The 17,958-nt window shown below is 56.5% G+C and overlaps 1 protein-coding gene across 5 annotated transcripts in view; it reads left to right on the forward strand.

Moving 5' to 3' along the window:
- ADGRL1 (adhesion G protein-coupled receptor L1) overlaps positions 1-17,958 on the forward strand; it is a 93,722-nt gene that overhangs the window by 53,880 nt on the left and 21,884 nt on the right. For 3 of the 5 annotated variants that reach the window (XM_039514170.1, XM_039514165.1, XM_039514168.1), the window contains exon 5: positions 10,700-10,714. The exons of the other annotated variants lie outside the window; for them this stretch is intronic. In XM_039514170.1, coding sequence (XP_039370104.1) covers positions 10,700-10,714 — 15 coding nt within the window. The remainder of the gene's footprint in view (positions 1-10,699; positions 10,715-17,958) is intronic. 5 annotated transcript variants of the gene reach the window in all.

Raw genomic sequence — 17,958 nt, forward strand, 5'->3', positions numbered from 1 at the left:
CGGGTGTGCTCTGCATGTGTGCACACCCCTCCGCCCCCACTCAGCTCCCCTTCCCAACACACACCCAGCAGCAATCGGAGCCGCAGGTGTGTTGGAAACAGGCCAGGCTGACAGTCCCCTGCTCCTCTTGGGCCTGGGAAATTCCCTCCTGAGGAGCAGGTCCTCCTGTGTGGAAACAGGAAGTGGGGTTCAGGGAACAAACAGGAAGTCAGGGTTGGAAAAAACAGGAAGCAGGTCTGGAAAAAACAGGAAGTCCCACCTTGGCAGGCTGAGCTGGCTCTGTGACAGCTCCTTGGCCTCCAAGGGAACCAGGTCTAGGGTTACCAATTTTGGTTGGACATATTCCTGGAGGTTTCATCACATGGCATAATCTTTAATTCCTGGAGACTTCAGGACAATCCTGGAGGGTTGCCAACCCTAGCCAGCTCCCAGCATAGAAAGCAACAGGAGGTGCTCTGCCCCCCAAATCCTGCCTCTGTAGGTTGCTCAGTGCCTGCCCCCACTGGGTTCCCCCAAACCAGAGGAACCCCAAAGGGATCCCGGGAGAGTGATCCCAGCTCTGGGGTGCACGGTAGGATCTTTGCTCCAGCTCATCCATGCCTACGGGGGGGTCAAAAGAGAAGGAACAGCAGGCTGTGGGGGTGGGGTTTGAAGCCAGCGCTGCTGTCTAAGGGAGCCGGTTTTGGGGCGCCTCTCTCCCTCTGGGTCTGCAGCAAACACCCCCTGTCCCCTCCCTGCCGCTTTGTGTAGCGCGAGCCAGGGCATGTCATTTCAGGGGTGGGGGGCGTTGCTTCCTGTTGTTTGACGCACTGTCTTTTTCTGGGGGGGCTGGGCTGGGGGGGAGGGGAGCCCTGGTAACACCCCCTTTGGTTTCTCCTCGCAGACAGAGCCGGAGCCGAGAGGGCGTCAGAGTCCAGCACATCCTCTTAACCGTTTTAACTCCGATTCCTGTTCCTTTTCCTTTCAGCTCCGCGAGGGACGTGCCCAGACAACCTCCCTCATCTCAGGATATAACTGACTCTGCCCCCCCCCCAACAGCACGGGGGCACCCCGCTGAGACTGGGCTGGGATCTCAGACAGGCTGGGCTGCGAGCGGGATGGGGCTGCAGAGAGGGCTAGGTGGGAAGGGTGGGGGGGCCAGCACAAGTGGGGGACGGATGGCGGGGGGAGCGACGGAGCGTGGAGAGGAGAGAGCTGCAGAGATGGAGGGCTGGAAATCGGAGCCTGCCAGGCTCTGCTGATTTCCCCCAGCTAAGGGCCTGGCCCTGAAGTCCCAGCTGAATGAGTTTTCACGCACACACACACACACACACAGATGCAGGTGTATACATCGCACATATGCGTACACTGCACACACACATGCACACAGATGCACACACCTGTACATTGCACACGTCTGTATTCCACTCACACACATGCACACAGATGCACATGTATGTGCATTGTACATGTCTGTAGCATGCACACATATGCATTCACCTGCATAATGCACACATCTGTACACAGCACACACACATGCCTGCACATTGCACATGTCTGTATCCTGCACACACACATGCACACAGATGCACATGTGTGTACATTGCACGTGTCTATACACAGCACACACACATGAACACAGCTGCACCTGCCTGTACACTGCACATATCTGTAGCATGCACACATATGCACACGCCTGCACATTGCACATGATTGTATCCTGCACATACACGCACACATATGCACACGCCTGTACATTGCACACATCTGTACACAGCTCACATGCATGCACCCAGAGGCACACCCATGCATGTTGCACATGCCAGCACTCACACCCGGTATCCGAGAGGCAGAGCATTCCTGTCCCTGCCTCCTCACCATGTGGCTGCCCGTGTCAGCTGGGCCAGATCCAAGGCGTTTTGATTCGGCGTAGGGTTTATCTCTCGCCCGTTTACACCAGCTGGGCCCTTCTGCCACTCCCCGATTTCCATTCCCATCTGCCGCTCCTTCCTTGGGAGAAATGGAAATTGACATGTCTCCCCCCCCACACTCCCACCCGCTCATGCAACACATTTCAAGGCGACATACGCACTGCCCAAATGCTTGCCGGGTGGCATCGCTGCAGCGGATTGGCCACCCCTCTCCTCACATTTCAAGGCGCGGCTGTTCTCCTGGCGCTGGCTCGGTGCCCACCATCTGCTCTCCCCCGTGCTGCCACTCACCCAACAGCCAACGTCAGCAAGGGACAGGCGAGGTTCGGGGCGTGGGACTAGCGACGAGAGAGAGAGCGGGGGTGGAGCTCAGCAACACTGGCATGATGGTGCTGAATCCAGATCTGGCTCTCAGTTACGCTGGGGTGTAAACCCAAAGTGGCTCCCTGGAAGTCCAGTTCTGCTCCCACCGTGACCAGCGTGGAAAGCAGGAGTTAGCGCCACCAAAACCGGAGGGTACATCCAGAGTAACTCGAATGAAGCAAAATCCTGCTCTTGCTTACACCAAGGTGTAGATCTGGAGTCACTGCCCGGAAGCTGGACTCTGATCCCAGTTACACCAGGGTATAAAGCAAGAGTTAACTCCATCCAAACCGGATTCAAACCAGAGTAACTCAGATGAAGCAAAATCCTGCTCTCATTTACACCAAGCTGTAAATCTGGAGTCACTGCCTGGAAGCTGGACTCTGACCTCAGTTACACCAGGGTGTAAAGCAAGATTTAACTCCCGCCAAATCAGATTCAAACCAGATTCAAACCGGAGTAACTCAGATGAAGCAAAATCCTGCACTCATGGACACCAAGGTGTAAATCTGACGTCACTCTCTGAAAAGCAGATTCCCAAGTGGGGTAAACTGATGTAGCTCCATTGACTTTAATGGCTCTACGCCCGTTTACACCAGCTGGGTGTCTGCGCCTCTGATTTCATTGACTCGGGTGTGTAAATCCAGAGCTAGCTCACCGTGGGTCTGGCAGGACAGGCCAGGGAGCGGCTTTCTCAGCTCCAGAGCCCCCTGGCTAGGGTCAGAGGCACCTTCTGCGCCTAGTGCTGAGGCAGCAGCCAGCTGGGAATCACTGGGAAGTGGGCACGTGGGCCCCAGGGTTTCCCATAGGGAAAGGAGGATGGCCAAGGCGGTGGGGCAGACCGAGGGATCTGGGGCAGAAGGGGCCAGATCCAGAGCTGGCGTAAAGTGATGCCACTCCATTGGCGTCACCTGTCTGCTCCGTCCCTGCTCAGGAGGGTCCAGCCAGCCCAGGCCGGGGACCAGCCCATCCTGGAGTCCCCAGCACGAGGAGCTGAGACCCGGCTATCAGAGGGGCCCCGGTGTCTGCTGTTCCCCATTGCGAGGGGGCAGCCCTCCCGGGTCAGACGCGGGGCTGGCAACCTCCGATATGAGACAGGCAAGTCCTGGGGTGGGGGGACCCCAAGGTAACCCAACAGGGCAGGCTCATGGCTAGGATGTAAGATTCACTGCCAGGCCTTGAACCGGCATCAAACCCTCGCTGGAGGAAGAGGCAGCGGAGCCGCTCCTCCACCCTGAGTCGCCCAGGGCTCAGGGATGCGCCAGACCCAGGGTCAAGCTGCTGCTGTGAATCAGGCCGAGCAGGACCTTGAACCCGGGTCTTCATCTGCCAAGTGACGGCTCAGCCACAGGGCTCTTGGCCCTTCTGGGAGCTCGCCCGAGTAACCGTCCCGACCAGGTTTTCATCATAACCGAGCCGGGCCCGTGCCATGGGCTCATTTTGACCTCCCTGCAGTTTTTAAATGGCGGGGGAGAGATTTGGGGGAAAGTTTTCAGCCAGCTCGGCTGCGTGTGCAGGGTTTGGGCCTCTCCCCAGCCCTGGGCATAACACCGCAGGGGTGGGCATCGGCCCCATGCTGGGCACGGGGGAGTGGAGAAGGCGACAGCACAGGCCAGCGAGCTAGGAGTCAGGACTCCTGGGTTCTGTTCTCAGCTCTGAAAGGGGAGGGAGCCAGGGCTAGATCCCAGGAGGCCAGGTCAAAAGCTGGGCACCACCACGGCATTGTGGGAAGCAGCTGTGGTTTCACACAGCTGCATGCCCAGCATGTGCCCCCAACTCCCACTGCTTAACCACAAGGTGGAGCATGATGGGAGTCATGCTAACATGAAGCAAAGCATGATGGGAGTCGTGCTAACATGAAGCAAAGCATGATGGGAGTCACGCCAACCCTGCCCGGCCTCATTCAACTCACCACGACAAAAACGTGCTTCCATCCCAGAGCGCGTCTGGCGCCTTCTAACCCACAATGCTTTGCACCGGGCCGGGATAATCAGCAGCCAGACCTCCCCCCAACCATGCAGCTCCTCCTCTCTCTCTGCGCTCCATGCGGCCCCATGCCATCCGTCTGTCCCTTCCTGCTCTCCCAAGGGGTGCCCCAGTGCTGTTGATCTTTGGGGGTTGGGGCAGGGCAGGGGTGCAGAAAGCGGGGAGATAGGGGAGGGGGACGGAGGGTGTGTGTGTCGAACTCCCCGCTTTCTTCCTTTGCAGCTGCCTCCGTTCTAACCAAACAGCCTATTTTCCTTCTTCAGGTGCCAATTTTCCTTGCGTTAATTGAATGCCTCTAATTTTGGTTGGGTCTTTTTGTTTGTTTTTTTCTTATCTATTTAATTTATTTTGGAGGGGGCAGGATTATAAAACTATAATTGTTATAATTGTGCAAATAGAAAAAAAACCCAACCCTTTTTCTCAGCCCCCCCCCCCCCCCGCCTCTCTCTTTTATTTCCTGTCACATTGTTTCTTTCCCTTCCTTCCCCGGGGATCTCGAGGGGGCGCCTCTGTTTTTTCCACAAGGGATTTGTTAGTCATTGACAGCAGCTGTGTATATTTCAGGCCAGGCCCGGGCTGCCTTTACTCAGTTGGATGAGCAGTTATTCACTAGTTATTATTATAGCAATGCCTGGAGGTCTCAGCCAAGATCCAGGCCCCCCCACCCACCCCCCTTCTGCCGGGTGCTGCACAGACAGAGAAGGGGACGGCCCCCCTGCCCCAAAGAGCTTCCTGAAGCAGCCAAGAAAAGGGGCACAGGCCCATTCTGATTCCTTTGCTCTGCCCCCACCCCCCCACACCCCGCCTGGTTTACAGCATCATCAGCCCTGAACGGTCAAAAACCCAGACCCCAAAAGGCGAGATCAGCTTAGAAATCATTTGATTTTAAAACCGGAAGGAAGCCTGGCTCTGTCTAGCTGCCGTCAGCTTCGGGAGCCTCCCCGTCTCCGGGGCTTGTTTCTCTGCAGCCACAAGGGCTACACGTCGAGGGGCCGATTCTCCGCTGGGGTTAGGGCGCTCTGAGCTGTCGGGCCGGCCTACATGACGGGGGCTGCCCCGGGGCTCTTCAGAGCTACGCCCCTAGAGCTAGCGAGCTCGCTGGCCTGGCCACAACAGACTCAGCCCTTAGCAGAGCGGCACCTGTGTGGACCAGCCGACAATCTCGCCCCAAGTTTTCCATATTTTTTATCCACCCATCGTCACGGGAGCTGGGTTAGGGTTAAGCCCCAGGTCTCATGCGGCTCCGTTGGCAGCAAGGCAGTTCGCGCCCCCCCCCACCTCCGACCCCACAACATCCCCAGGGTGGGGCACCAATTTGCCTCCCGCCCTGGCACAAACGCGTGTGGCTGGAGATTTCTACCCGGCTGCTACGGCCTGTGTCACTAAGGCCCCTGCTGAGCGGATCGGCGGATGTTAATTTCCGGCTGGAGCTGTTTTTTCCCCTTCCCAAGCACTATTTTTAACTCGCTTCCCCCTGTATTTAATATCCCCCCCCCCCCCCAGTTCCCTTTCCACAAGTTCGCCAGCTTGGCATTAGTGCTGCAGCAGGATGCCGAGGAGGCCGGGCCCAGGCCAGCCCTCGGGGCTCCCATGGAGCAAGGCAGGGGGCCACCTCGCTCCACACCGCCTTAGCCCCGTGCCCTTCCGGAGCCATCTCCAGGGCGGGAGTTCAGCCGGGCCGGCTGTCAGTGCCGCCCCACAGAACTCGCCAACGGCCACGGTCCTCTGCACTGGGGAGAACGGCCGACCCCAGAGCCAACCGGTGAGGGGCAACGAGGGGGTGAGAGTCAGGCTCCAGCACTACTAGATTGTCAGTCTGTCCATCCCCCCACACACCCCTCTGTCTGTCCAGCCAGCCAGCCCCATGCACACCCCTGTCTGTCCACCCAGCCCCATACACACCCCTCTGTCCATCCAGCCCCACACACACCCCTCTGTCTGTCCAGCCAGCCAGCCCCATGCACACCCCTCTGTCTGTCCAGCCAGCCCCATGCACACCCCTGTCTGTCCACCCAGCCCCACACACACCCCTCTGTCCATCCAGCCCCATGCACACCCCTCTGTCTGTCCACCCAGCCCCATGCACACCCCTGTCTGTCCACCCAGCCCCACACACACCCCTCTGTCTGTCCAGCCAGCCAGCCCCATGCACACCCCTGTCTGTCCACCCAGCCCCATGCACACCCCTCTGTCTGTCCAGCCAGCCAGCCCCATGCACACCCCTCTGTCTGTCCACCCAGCCCCATGCACACCCCTCTGTCTGTCCACCCAGCCCCATGCACACCCCTCTGTCTGTCCAGCCAGCCAGCCCCATGCACACCCCTGTCTGTCCACCCAGCCCCATACACACCCCTCTGTCTGTCCATCCAGCCCCATGCACACCCCTGTCTGTCCAACCAGCCCCATGCACACCCCTGTCTGTCCAGCCAGCCCCATACACACCGCTTCAGCCAGCCCCATACACACCCCTCTGTCTGTCCATCCAGCCAACCCCATACACACCGCTCTGTCTGTCCATCCAGCCCCATGCACACTCCTCTGTCTGACCATCCATCCCCTCGATCCAGCCAGCCAGCCCCATAGACACCCTCTGTCTGTCCATACAGCCCCATGCACACCACTCCATCCATCCATCCATCCATCCCCCATACACACCTCTCCATACAGCCAGCCAGCCCCATGCACACCCCTCTATCCACCCAGCCCCATACATACCCCTCTGTCTGTCCAACCAGCCCCATACCTACCCCCCGGTCTGTCCATCCAGCCCCATACACACCCCTCTGTCTGTCCATCCAGCCCCATACACACCCCTTTATCCATCCATCCCCCCTATCCATTCATCCGTCCCCAGGCGCACCCACCCATCCATCCCATACACATCCCTCTATCCATCCATCCATCCATCCCCATAAACTCCCTATCTACCCTCAAACACCCCTTCTCTGCATCTACTCAGCCCCATACACAGCGCTCTGTCTATCCTCACACACAGCTGGTAGCCCTCGGTCTATCTCCTTTCTCCCCCTCTGGCTACCCAGCCCCATGCAGCCCCCGCTGTCCGTCTGTCGGGCAGCAGTAACCTCTGGTGGGGCACAGTTCCATAAGCCCAGCCCAGGCCCAACTCCTCAGACCGCCCCCCCCCCCGGGTCACATCTCACACCCAGGCCTGAATAGACGTGTAGCTAAGGAGCCCCTGGCAGGTTGGGGTGTGAACCCCGGTGTCTGTCCTGGCCAAATGCCAACCTGGAGAATTCCCTCCTCTCTGCCTGAATGGCGCTGAAAGCTGGCGCCAGACAGAGAGGGATCAAAAGTGGTGCCTCCTAGAGGGGAAAGGCCCCGTGTCCCATTCCCTGCCCCCAAGCCAGCCAGTCCCCTGCCCTGGGGTCGGATCAAAGCCAGCGCCCCCTAGAGGGGAAAGACCCCGTGTCCCATTCCCTGCCCCCCAGAGCCGCCCTGGGGTTAGATTGAAGCCAGCCCCCCTGCCCCCCCATTCAAAGTGTTGGTAAAAAACAAGGCCATTTGTATGTAGTTGGAGGCAGAGCTCTCGGCACAGCGCCGTGACTGGTGCAGCTCACTCTGCCCCCTGGATTTCGGTGGAGCTGTGTGCTGCTTCTCCAAGCTCTTCAGTGGACCAAGCAGACACTGGAGGGCTCTGTGGGCTCTGAGCTAGGAGGGCACCAGTCCACTGCTAACAGGATCAGGAGGGCAGCGTGGTCTAGTGGCGAGAGCACTGCACTGAGGCGCAGAAGAGCTGGGCTCTATTTCTGGCTCTTCTGGGTGAGCTGGAAGGAGTTGCTTCCCTGCTCTGTGCCTCAGTTTCCCCACTGGTATACCGGGGGGCGGGGGCGTTTAGGATGCTGACCAGGGTTTATCGTCACAGGGTGAAGGCATCAGAGAGCAAGGAGCAGATGGAATGTGGTCGAAGTGCAGTGGGGCTAGGGTGACCAGCTGTCCTGATTTTATAGGGCCGGCCCCAATTTTGGGGTCTTTTTCTTGTATAGGCTCCTATTACCCCCCACCCCCTGTCCCGATTTTTCACACTTGCTGTATGGTCACCCTAAGTGGGGCGTGGGAGGGCTGTGTCTGAGCAGGGGATGTGGGGCAGGCCCGTCAATCATGACAGAAACAATCCTGGTTTACGGAGCACAGAGGGTTTTCCTCAGTGGGGTAGGAGCTTTCAGAGGTGATGAGAAAGGGAGCCTGGATTCCCAGCGCATCTGGGAGTGAGAGACAGGGGCTTTGGGACAGGGACGTAGGGGTGTGATGGGTCTGTGCCTAGAAACTGCTGAGCAGCATGCTAGAAATACACCTTTATAGACAGCTGAATGGGGGCGGGGTGGGTGGGGATAGATAGGCAGTGGGGGGTGTGGAGAGAGAGAGAGGTGTATAATCCAGGGCCGCCCAGAGGGGCGGGGCAAGTGGGGCAATTTGTCCCAAGCCCTGGGCCCCGCAAGGGCCCCCACAAGAGTTTTTCAGGGCCCCTGGAGTGGGGTCCTTCACTCGCTCCGGGGCCCCGGGAAAATTCTCATGGGGCCCGGGCCCCTGGAGCATCTTCCACGGCAATTCAGTGGCAGGGGGTCCTTCCACTCTGGGACCCGCCACCGAAGTGCCCCAAAGACCTGCAGCGACAGGTCCTGGGGCGGAAGGACCCCCCACAGCAGTGCAATTCGGCGTCGGGGGCCCCCAGGTCCCCTGAATCCTCTGGGCGGCCCTGGTATAATCCACGGTGCCCCCACATCTTGAATATTCCCTGCAGTTCCGGTCGCCCCATCGCAAAAAAAGATACATTAGGACTGGAAAAAGTACAGAGAAGGGCAACAAAATTGATCAGGGGGATGGAACAGCTTCTGTATGAGAAGAAAATAAAAACCCTGGGCTGTAAAATCATGGCTGGTGTGGAGACAGTGACTCGGGAAGTGTTACTGACCCCTTCACGTAGCACAAAAGCCAGGGCTCACCCGACAAAACGAACAGGCAGCAGGTTTAAAACAACCCTAAGTACCGTCTGCAAGCACCGCCCAATCAGCCTGTGGAACGCACTGCTGGGGCTCTTGGGAAGGCCAAATCGATTGGAGGTGTTCCTGGAGGATAGGTCCATCAATGGCTATTAGCCAAGCTAGCCAGGGACGCAGCCCCATGCTCTGGGTGTCTCTAAGTAAGCTTTTGATGGCCAGAAGCTGGGACTGGATGACAGGGATGAGTCACTTGATAATTGCCCTGTTCTGTTAGTTCCCTTTGAAGCACCTGGACCCAGCCTCTCTCAGAAAACAGGACACTGGGCTAGCTGGACCATTGGGCTGACCCAGCATGGCTGTTCTTATGGGATAGATAGATAGATTGGATGGGTATAGATAGATTAATAGAACAAATGGGTGGATGGAGATAGATAGATAGATAGATAGATTAGATAGATCTGATCATCTACTCAGACCTCCTGCATGACTCAGCCCAGGGAATACACCCATTTAGATCTAGGGTGATGAGTGGGCTGATATTGACAAGAGAGGATTGGTGTCACCTTGAAGCTAAGCAACAGAAGATCAGCAGTTGAGGGTGGGGGCGGATGCAGGGCTGACAAGGCCGGGGCGGGGAAGCTGGTACAAATTACCGGGGCCTGGCGGTCTGGAAGGGGGCCTGGGGCCCAGCTTCCCCAGCTTCGTCTGTTTAGCTGGGGGGGCCGGAAAATTTTTTTCACCGGGGCCCAAACCCACTCTCAGCGGCCCTGGGCAGATGTCTATGGGCCACCTGGGCCTCTTAGTTCAGCTGAGATCCCTGAATTCTGGTTCCTTTGACTGATCGATCAATCTGTCTATCCCCATACACCCCCTCTATCTAACTGCCTATCCCCATACACATCTATCTATCTATCTATCTATCTATCTATCTATCTATCTATCTATCTATCTATCTAACCCCATACACAATCATCCATCTGTCCATCCCTATCTATTTCCTACTGTCCTTTCTGTTCCTGGGGTGCTCAGAGTTTTGCATTTGGGTTTTTTTTTTAATTCTTATAATTTTGGGTTGTTGCAACATTTCTTATTATTTTATTATTTACATTGGGGTGGGGGGGTGTCTTGATGTTTCTCTTTCCAAGGGCGTCGCTGCTGGAGCAAAAAAAAAAAACCCGTTGAATCCCAAAAGCAAATCAAACCTGATTTATAAAATCCTCCAACAAAAACCCAACGCACGTTTCTCTCTCTCTCTTTGCCTAAAAGAAGCAACAATTTTACCAATTAAAAAGGGCGGGGGCGGGCTCTGAAAAAACGGGGGTCGGAAGGGCGGGGCGGGAAAAGTTGCGGTAAAGAAAAGGTTTCTTTGGGGCGGGGGGGGAAAAGCAATTTAATCTCTTCTCTCTTTTTTTTTCCTTCTTCCCTTGCACTTTTTTTTTTTCAATCTATTTTTTTTCTTCTTTCTTCCGATGCTTAAAGTAGAAGTGGAACAAAAAGGTAAACAGAACATTACCACTGACCCCCTAAACCTAACACCTTGTTATATTCTCTGTGGCCATATTAAATGTGAACTCCATCTCCTCTGACCCTACCCCGGTCCCTCTTTTCCTAACTTACCTTTTTCCTCCCAGACCCTTCCCTCTCCCCCTCCCCCCCCCCAATTTTCTCTCTCTGGTCTTGTTAATTCCAATTGGCCTCCCGAGCTAAAATACAGGCCCTTTCGCCACCTGCCCGATGCAAAACACAGGCCAACCAGCTCCAATCTGGAAAGGATTTTTGTAACCAAACTGGAATCCAAAGTCTGATCCATGATTCCTTGGCTCGTCTGCTCGTGGGGGGCTGGGGGGGCAACCATTAATGTCTGCTCGACTTTTTACCTCCTTCAGGGGAACTAGTCATGGGGGCTTCCTCTCCGTCTTTTTTTAATCATTCAACTGAGTTTCTCTGCTCCTCTGTTCATGTTTCCATGGCAACCAGTCGGGTATCTACCTCAGTCACCGGCTTTCTCTTTCTCCTCTTGATTTCGGTTCTGTCTCTTTTTTATGATTATGATTTCCTAATTCCTTCTTTCCCCCCCCCCTCCCTTAACACGGGATTTTAAAAAAGGTGCTTAATATGAGGGGGAGGGAGTTGACAGGTCAGATGGGCTTGATTGGTTTAAAAAAAAATTCCGTCCATTTGATTTCAATCGGCAAATTCCCTTTTTGACTCCCTCTCCTTCGTGGCCAGGCGGTTGGCCAAGGGAGGGGTGGATCTCCATGGATTTGGGTGCTTACATTGGTTCAGCATGGGCGTGCAGCTATCCCTGTTTGGGACAGCGCGTGACCCTGTGCGCAAATCCCCATGAAGTCAACAGGACTTTCACTCCCACTGAAATTTATTTCATTAATGGTAGTGTTATGTATTATTACTGATCATTAGTACACAAGGAGACTTCAAACATTAGAACAGAAGCACATGCTTAAAGTTAAGCACCTGCTTTACCAGGGTGCCGATTCAGAATTCTTTCCCACACCCCAAGCAGGCGCTCCTAAACCTCTTGGGTTCTTTTAGTAAAAGCCCGGTTTAAAGTGCCCACTTTCATTTCCTTTGACTTTGTCTCATTCCTCCCAGCTTGTCCTCTCTGTTAACCCCGGAGCGCTCTGCTAACGAGACGACGCACAACTAAAAAATACAACCCCGATTTGTTTATATATATATTTCTGTCTACACACATATATATATAAACCAGCTTTTTAACTCTTAGCAGTAGTAATTTGTTGGGTACGTTTGTTTGGTTTTAGTTTGTTTTTACTAACCACTTTAATATGGAATTTTATGTTGTTTCTTTTTTCGTTCCTTTATTTCTTTTCTTCCGATAAATCCTGGGTTTGGGATTCTTCTTATTTTTTTCCTGCCTGTTAAAAGAAATTAAATTAAACAAAAGCTGCACTCATGGTCTTTAACTCGATCTGTTATTGCCAGAAGGGGCGGGGATGCAATTGATTTTATATACACCTCTACCCCGATATAACGCGACCCGATAGAACACGAATTCTGATATCATGCGGTAAAGCAGTGCTCCCAGCGGGGGAGGGGGGGAGGAGGGTTGCGCACTCTGGCAGGTTAAAGTAAGTTCGATATAACAGTTTCGCCTACAACACGGTAAGATTTTTTGGCTCCAAGGACAGCGTTATATCGAGGTAGAGGTGTATATATATATATATATATTTTTTTTTTTAATTTGACCATTTTGGACCTTTGTGGAGGTTTCTAGTTTAACGTAAGTACCAGGAACGGCAGGGAGAAAACGAGATTTTTCTAACGAGCATTGGGGCTGTCAGAGGCAGCAGTAGGAAGCCAGTAAATTAACAAATTGATAATTGCTCAAGAGACAACAGCAAAAAAAAAAAGCCAGGCTTGATTCTTTCCAATCCATGTTTTCTCTCTTTCTCTCGGCTTATTTTGTATTTCCAAGTGCACTGGGGTGGGAAGGGTGGGGGCAGATCTATATTTATTTTTGCTGGGGGGCTAAACATGCTTTTTTCCCACAGGTCCAGCAAGGATCCCATGGTTCTGGGGCATTAAAAACCTTCCTGATGTGGCTTTTTTTTGTTTGTTTTAAGTTGATTGTTTCCTTGTCCATTTCGGCCCCGGCTGCCTCAGACTGTGGACAGCCCATTCCCATCCCCTGTGCGCCCAGGAGGGATAGAAACCTGCTAATCCCCCATCACCCCATCTTTAACAATGTGTTTCTCCTCCTCCTCCGCCCGCCAGGAGCCCTCCATCCATCCCACCTCACCACCCCCAGCCTGGGCCGTGGGGCCAGCCCAACTGAACCTGTGAGTCTCAGAGAGGAGTCTGTGATCACCCAGAGTGGGACAGGAACGGGGTCAGATCACACAGCTGGGGATAGAGCCCCCAGCCTTGAGTAGCAGCCCCCAGCACCCGCGCTAAAGAGCAACTCTGCTGGATTGCACCAGCTGTTAATCCTTTATCTGTCCGGGGCCTGGGCCACAAGAGGGCAACGCACTCAACTGCACACACATACTCAGACATGCATGCGCAGAACACAGGCGACCCTGCTCACATATGTAAACATGCATGAACATGGAACACACACATGCACGCCAACAGGCAAACACAGATGCACCCACCCCCATGCATGGCCATGCACACTTATAGGAACATGCATGCAAACATGCCCACACACACAGGAGCACATATATGTACCCATGCACACACACTCTTTGATTGCATCACCCAGTGCAGCTCTCCCTCGACTCTCAGAGCATTGGCCTGGATTTACCCCAGCTCCGGATCTGGGTTCACCCCAGGCCCCGGGAAGCTGGGCAGCAAAGATGGGCCGAGGGTGGCACCAGGTGGTTGAGACGGGAGTGAGCGTGGGACAAATTTCAGAGCAGGTGCAAACACTCCGGAACCAGCGCTGGCTGGCTGCCATCAGGGACTGAGGCCATCCCCAGCACTGGCCTCGGGGCAGGTAGGGGATGGCAAAGGCAGGAACATCTCCCCTCTTCCCCTGGGCATGAATCCCTGTCTCTCTGCTGCCCCTGGCTGGCAGGAACTGGGCAGTGCACTAGGCAGGTTGGATGGGAGCCCCTCTGGGGCAGCACAGTGGGCAGGTGGGGCTGAGAGCAGGGAAAGGCCTAGGACTGCCAAGGGCATCAGGATGAGCCCAGAGGGTCCCCGCAGCTGGAGCTCACAGGTTCAGGCGGAAAGGTCCCACGTCCCGCTCCAGCTCGTCCTACCAGGCTCCCTCCCAGCTCGATAACGACCTGCTGTGCTGGCAGAGGAACCTCGGCTCGGATCCCGGCTGGAGACGTGTGTGTGTGTGTGACACACATCGGGGTTCAATGGACACACCGGCCATGCTAATGCAGGAGAGATGTGGGCGGGTGCTGGGAGAGACACCCACAGCGTGGGGCCTGGACTTGCCTCCCCCAGGCTGTGATGATTCCATGCAGGGGGGGGGACGGGCCTCGAGCAGATTAGCTCAGACCTCAGCCCCATGCTCTGCACTTTGGGGGACGCGGGGAGCTGGATCGGGGTCGTCCCGCTGAGTCATGTGGAGTAGATGGATCGTCATCTCCCAGCTTTCCCCCATCCTCCAGTTAAATGGGAGTTTGCAGCTGAGCACAGAGGAGGGTCAGCGGTGACTTGCTCATAGCACATAGGGAGAAGGGCGCCAGGGAGGAAACGTGGCCCAGTGGTTAGAGGCTCGAGATCAGGGCCGGCGCTTCCATTTAGGCGGCCTAGGCAGTCGCCTACGGCACCAGGATTTGGGGGGAGCGGCATTTTGCCAGGAGGGTGGCAGGCGGCTCCGGTGGACCTCCCGCAGACATGCCTATGGAGGGTCCACTGGTCCCGCAGCTCCGACCTGCGGATGCTCCACCGGAGCCCCGGGACCAGCAGACCCTCCGCAGGGACGCCTGCGGCAGGTCCACTGGAGCCGCGGGACTGGTGGCGAAATGGGTAGAGCCGGCCCTGCGCCTAGGGCGCCAAAAACCCTGGCGCCGCTCCTGCTCGAGATCCAGGGTCAGCTCCCGCCAGACTCCCTGTTTGACAGGGGGCAAATCCCTCAGCCTCTCACAAGTGTAGTGGGAGGATTGATCTATTAGTGATTCTGAGGTGCTCAGATACTATGTGAATGGGGCCATAGAGTGTAAGTAGAGGGATGATGTGTGGGGATGGCTGGATAGAGCGGTGGGGTGTATCGTGATAGGTACATAGAGGGGAGTGTACAGGGATAGGTAGATGGGAAGTCTGGGGATGGATGAATAGGGATAGGTGGGGGTGTTTAGGGATGGATGAATAGAGGCGTGTGCACAGGGCTATATGGGGGGTATATGGGCATGGTTGGATAGAGGAGCATATACAGCAATAGGTAGGGGCTGTCTGTGGATGGATGAATAGAGGGGTGTGTACAGGGATAGGTACGGGGTGTATGGGGATAGGTGGTTCGATGGGCGTGTACTGGGATCAGTGGGGGTGGATGGGGATTGGTGGATGGGGGTGTGTACAGGGGTGGGTAGGTAGGGGGTGTATGCGGATAGATGATTAGAGAGGTATGTACAGGGTAGGTAGGGGGTGTATGGGAATAGGTGAATGGGGGCTGTACTGGGATCAGTGAGGGTGGATGGGGATTGGTGGATGGGGGTGTGTACTGGGGTGGGGAGGTAGAGGGTGTATGGGGATAGATGGTTAGAGAGGTGTGTACGGGGTAGGTAGGGGGTGGATGGGGATAGGTGGATGGGGGGTGTACTGGGATCAGTGGGGGTGTATGCGGCTAGGTGGATGGGGGTGTGTACAGGGGCAGGTAGGGGGTGTATGAGGATAGGTGGATGGGGGTGTACTGGGGTTGGTGGGGGTGTCTGGAGAATAGGTGGATGGGGGTGTGTACAGGGGCAGGTAGGGGGTGGATAGGGATAGGTGAATGGGGACGTATACTGGGATTGGTGGGCGTGTATGTGGCTAGGTGGATGGGGGCAGGACCGGCTCCAGACCCCAGCACCACAAGCACGCGCGTGGGGTGGCACTTGCCGGCAGGGGCGGCAGATTGGGCCGGCGGACCTGCCGCAGTCACGCCTGCGGGAGGTCCACCAGAGCCCCGGGACGACCGGACCTGCCGCAGGCATGACTGCGGAGGCGCTCCTACCGCGGCTCCGGTGGACCTCCCGCAGGCGTGACTGCGGCAGCTCAACTGCAGCCGCCAGACCAGCGAACCGCCCGCAGCTGCGGGAGGTCCAGCCGAGCCGCGCGACTAGCGGACCCTCACCAGTCAAGCCCGCGGGAGGTCCGCTGCTCCCGGGGCTCCGGGGCGCCTCCCACGCATGACTGCTTGGGGCGGCAGAATATGTAGAGCCGGCCCTGGATGGGGGTGTGTACAGGGGCAGGTAGGGGTGGATGGGGATAGGTGGATGGGGGTGTACTGAGATCAGTGGGGGTGTATGAGGATAGGTGGATGGGGGTGTACTGGGGTTGTGGGGTGTCTGGGGAATAAGTGGATGGGAGTGTGTACAGGGGCAGGTAGGGGTGGATGGGGATAGGTGATGGGGGGTGTACTGAGATCAGTGGGGGGTGTATGAGGATAGGTGGATGGGGGTGTACTGGGGTTGTGGGGGTGGATGGGGAATAGGTGGATGGGGGTGTATACAGGGGCAGGTAGGGGGATAGGTGGTTAGAGGGGTGTGTACAGGGGTAGGTAGGGATGGTTGGTTAGAGGGTGTGTACAGGGGCAGGGAGATGGGGATAAAGGGGCATTTACTGGGGTAGATATGAGTCCTTCAGGAGCCTGTAATCTAGCGCTGGCTCTGAACAGCATGGAAGCTCGTAGTGGAACCAGAGCGAGGTGAGTCCCCCGGGTTGCTGTGACTTAGCAGGCCCAGTGTGAACCCTGCAGCGGGAGCAGTGAGTGAGGAGCTGAGCAGTGGATTCCCCTGGGGGCAGCGTTGGTGGGGCAGACAATGGGTGTCGGGTCCAGTTGCGGGGGCCTCGCTGGAAAGAGGAAGGGGGGCAGGGAGAGATGCCAGGACGACGAGGCCTGGAACCCTGCCTTGGTGAGAGCGTGGAGGAGCTTCAGCTCCAGGCTTATGGGAGAGCCGGGCCGAGGTGACTCAGTCACAGCCACGGGCAGAGAGCAGGGGGCTGGTCAGTCTCCCCGACAAAGGCAGAGCAAGAGCCAGCGGCTGGAAGCTGAAGCTGGGGAAATTCAGACTGGAAACACAGGGCTTGTTTTCAGCTGTGATGGGGAATTAACCGTTGGCTCAATGGCGAAAAGGCTGGGGTGGGTTGTCCATCACTGGAGCTGGACAGCTAGATACTGTGTATAGGGAGAGATGGGGGGTGGTGAATGGGGAGAGACAGGCCCAAGGGCAAGCAGCAAACCCAGATATGGAGCCCAGGGGTCCTGATTCCCAGCCCATCTGCTCCATTCACTAGCCTCACTCCGGAGACTGTTCTGTGCTTAGAGCAGGAGGGGCTGGGAGCCAGGACTCCTGGGTTCTCTGCCTGTCTCTGGGAAAGGAGTGATATCTTAGTGGTTAGATGGGGATGCTGGGAGCCAGGACTCCTGGGTTCTACCCCCAGCACTGCCACTGAGTCCACGTGACCTTGGGCAAGTCCCTTCCTCTCTCAGTCCTTTCCCCTGTCGTTAGACATGAGGTCGCAGGGCAGAGTTCGCTGGAGCCTGTGCTCAGCAAAGGGCTATTTATTACCCACAAGGCAGTGGGTAATGAGCATTGTGGCAAGCCAAGAAGAGGTGTATTGTGGGAAGGGGCGCTGGGGTGACCATGCTTCGAGAGGTTCAGAGACCTCCCTGGGTCCTGTTGCCTGGTCCCCTCATGCCAAAGGCTCCAGTTGTGATTCTCATTGGTACAAACACCCACAGCAAGGGGCAGGCAGCAGGTGCAGTGACCAGGAGGGGGTTAATTCCTCCGGGGGCCAGCAGGGGGCGATGTAGCTGGCAGTCTAGTCCCGCCATGGAATTATTGCTGGGAGATTCCTTCTGCCACACGTGCCAGGGCGCAGGGCTCCCGGCTTGGTGTAGCCAACTGAGCCTGCTGGCACCACGGGCACTCGGCCCATCCTGCGCGCTAAACCCAGAGCAGAGGATTCGCTTGGCACTGGATCGTGCCCCTCTAAGCCCCGGTGATGCCAGGATGGCTGCCGGCCATGGCCCTTTCCCCATCCCCCCATGCCACAAGGTGGTGTCTGCAGCGGGCGAGGGATAAATGGCCCCTGTC

Source organism: Mauremys reevesii, linkage group 25, assembly GCF_016161935.1.
Source record: "Mauremys reevesii isolate NIE-2019 linkage group 25, ASM1616193v1, whole genome shotgun sequence".
Classification (NCBI taxonomy): domain Eukaryota; kingdom Metazoa; phylum Chordata; order Testudines; family Geoemydidae; genus Mauremys; species Mauremys reevesii.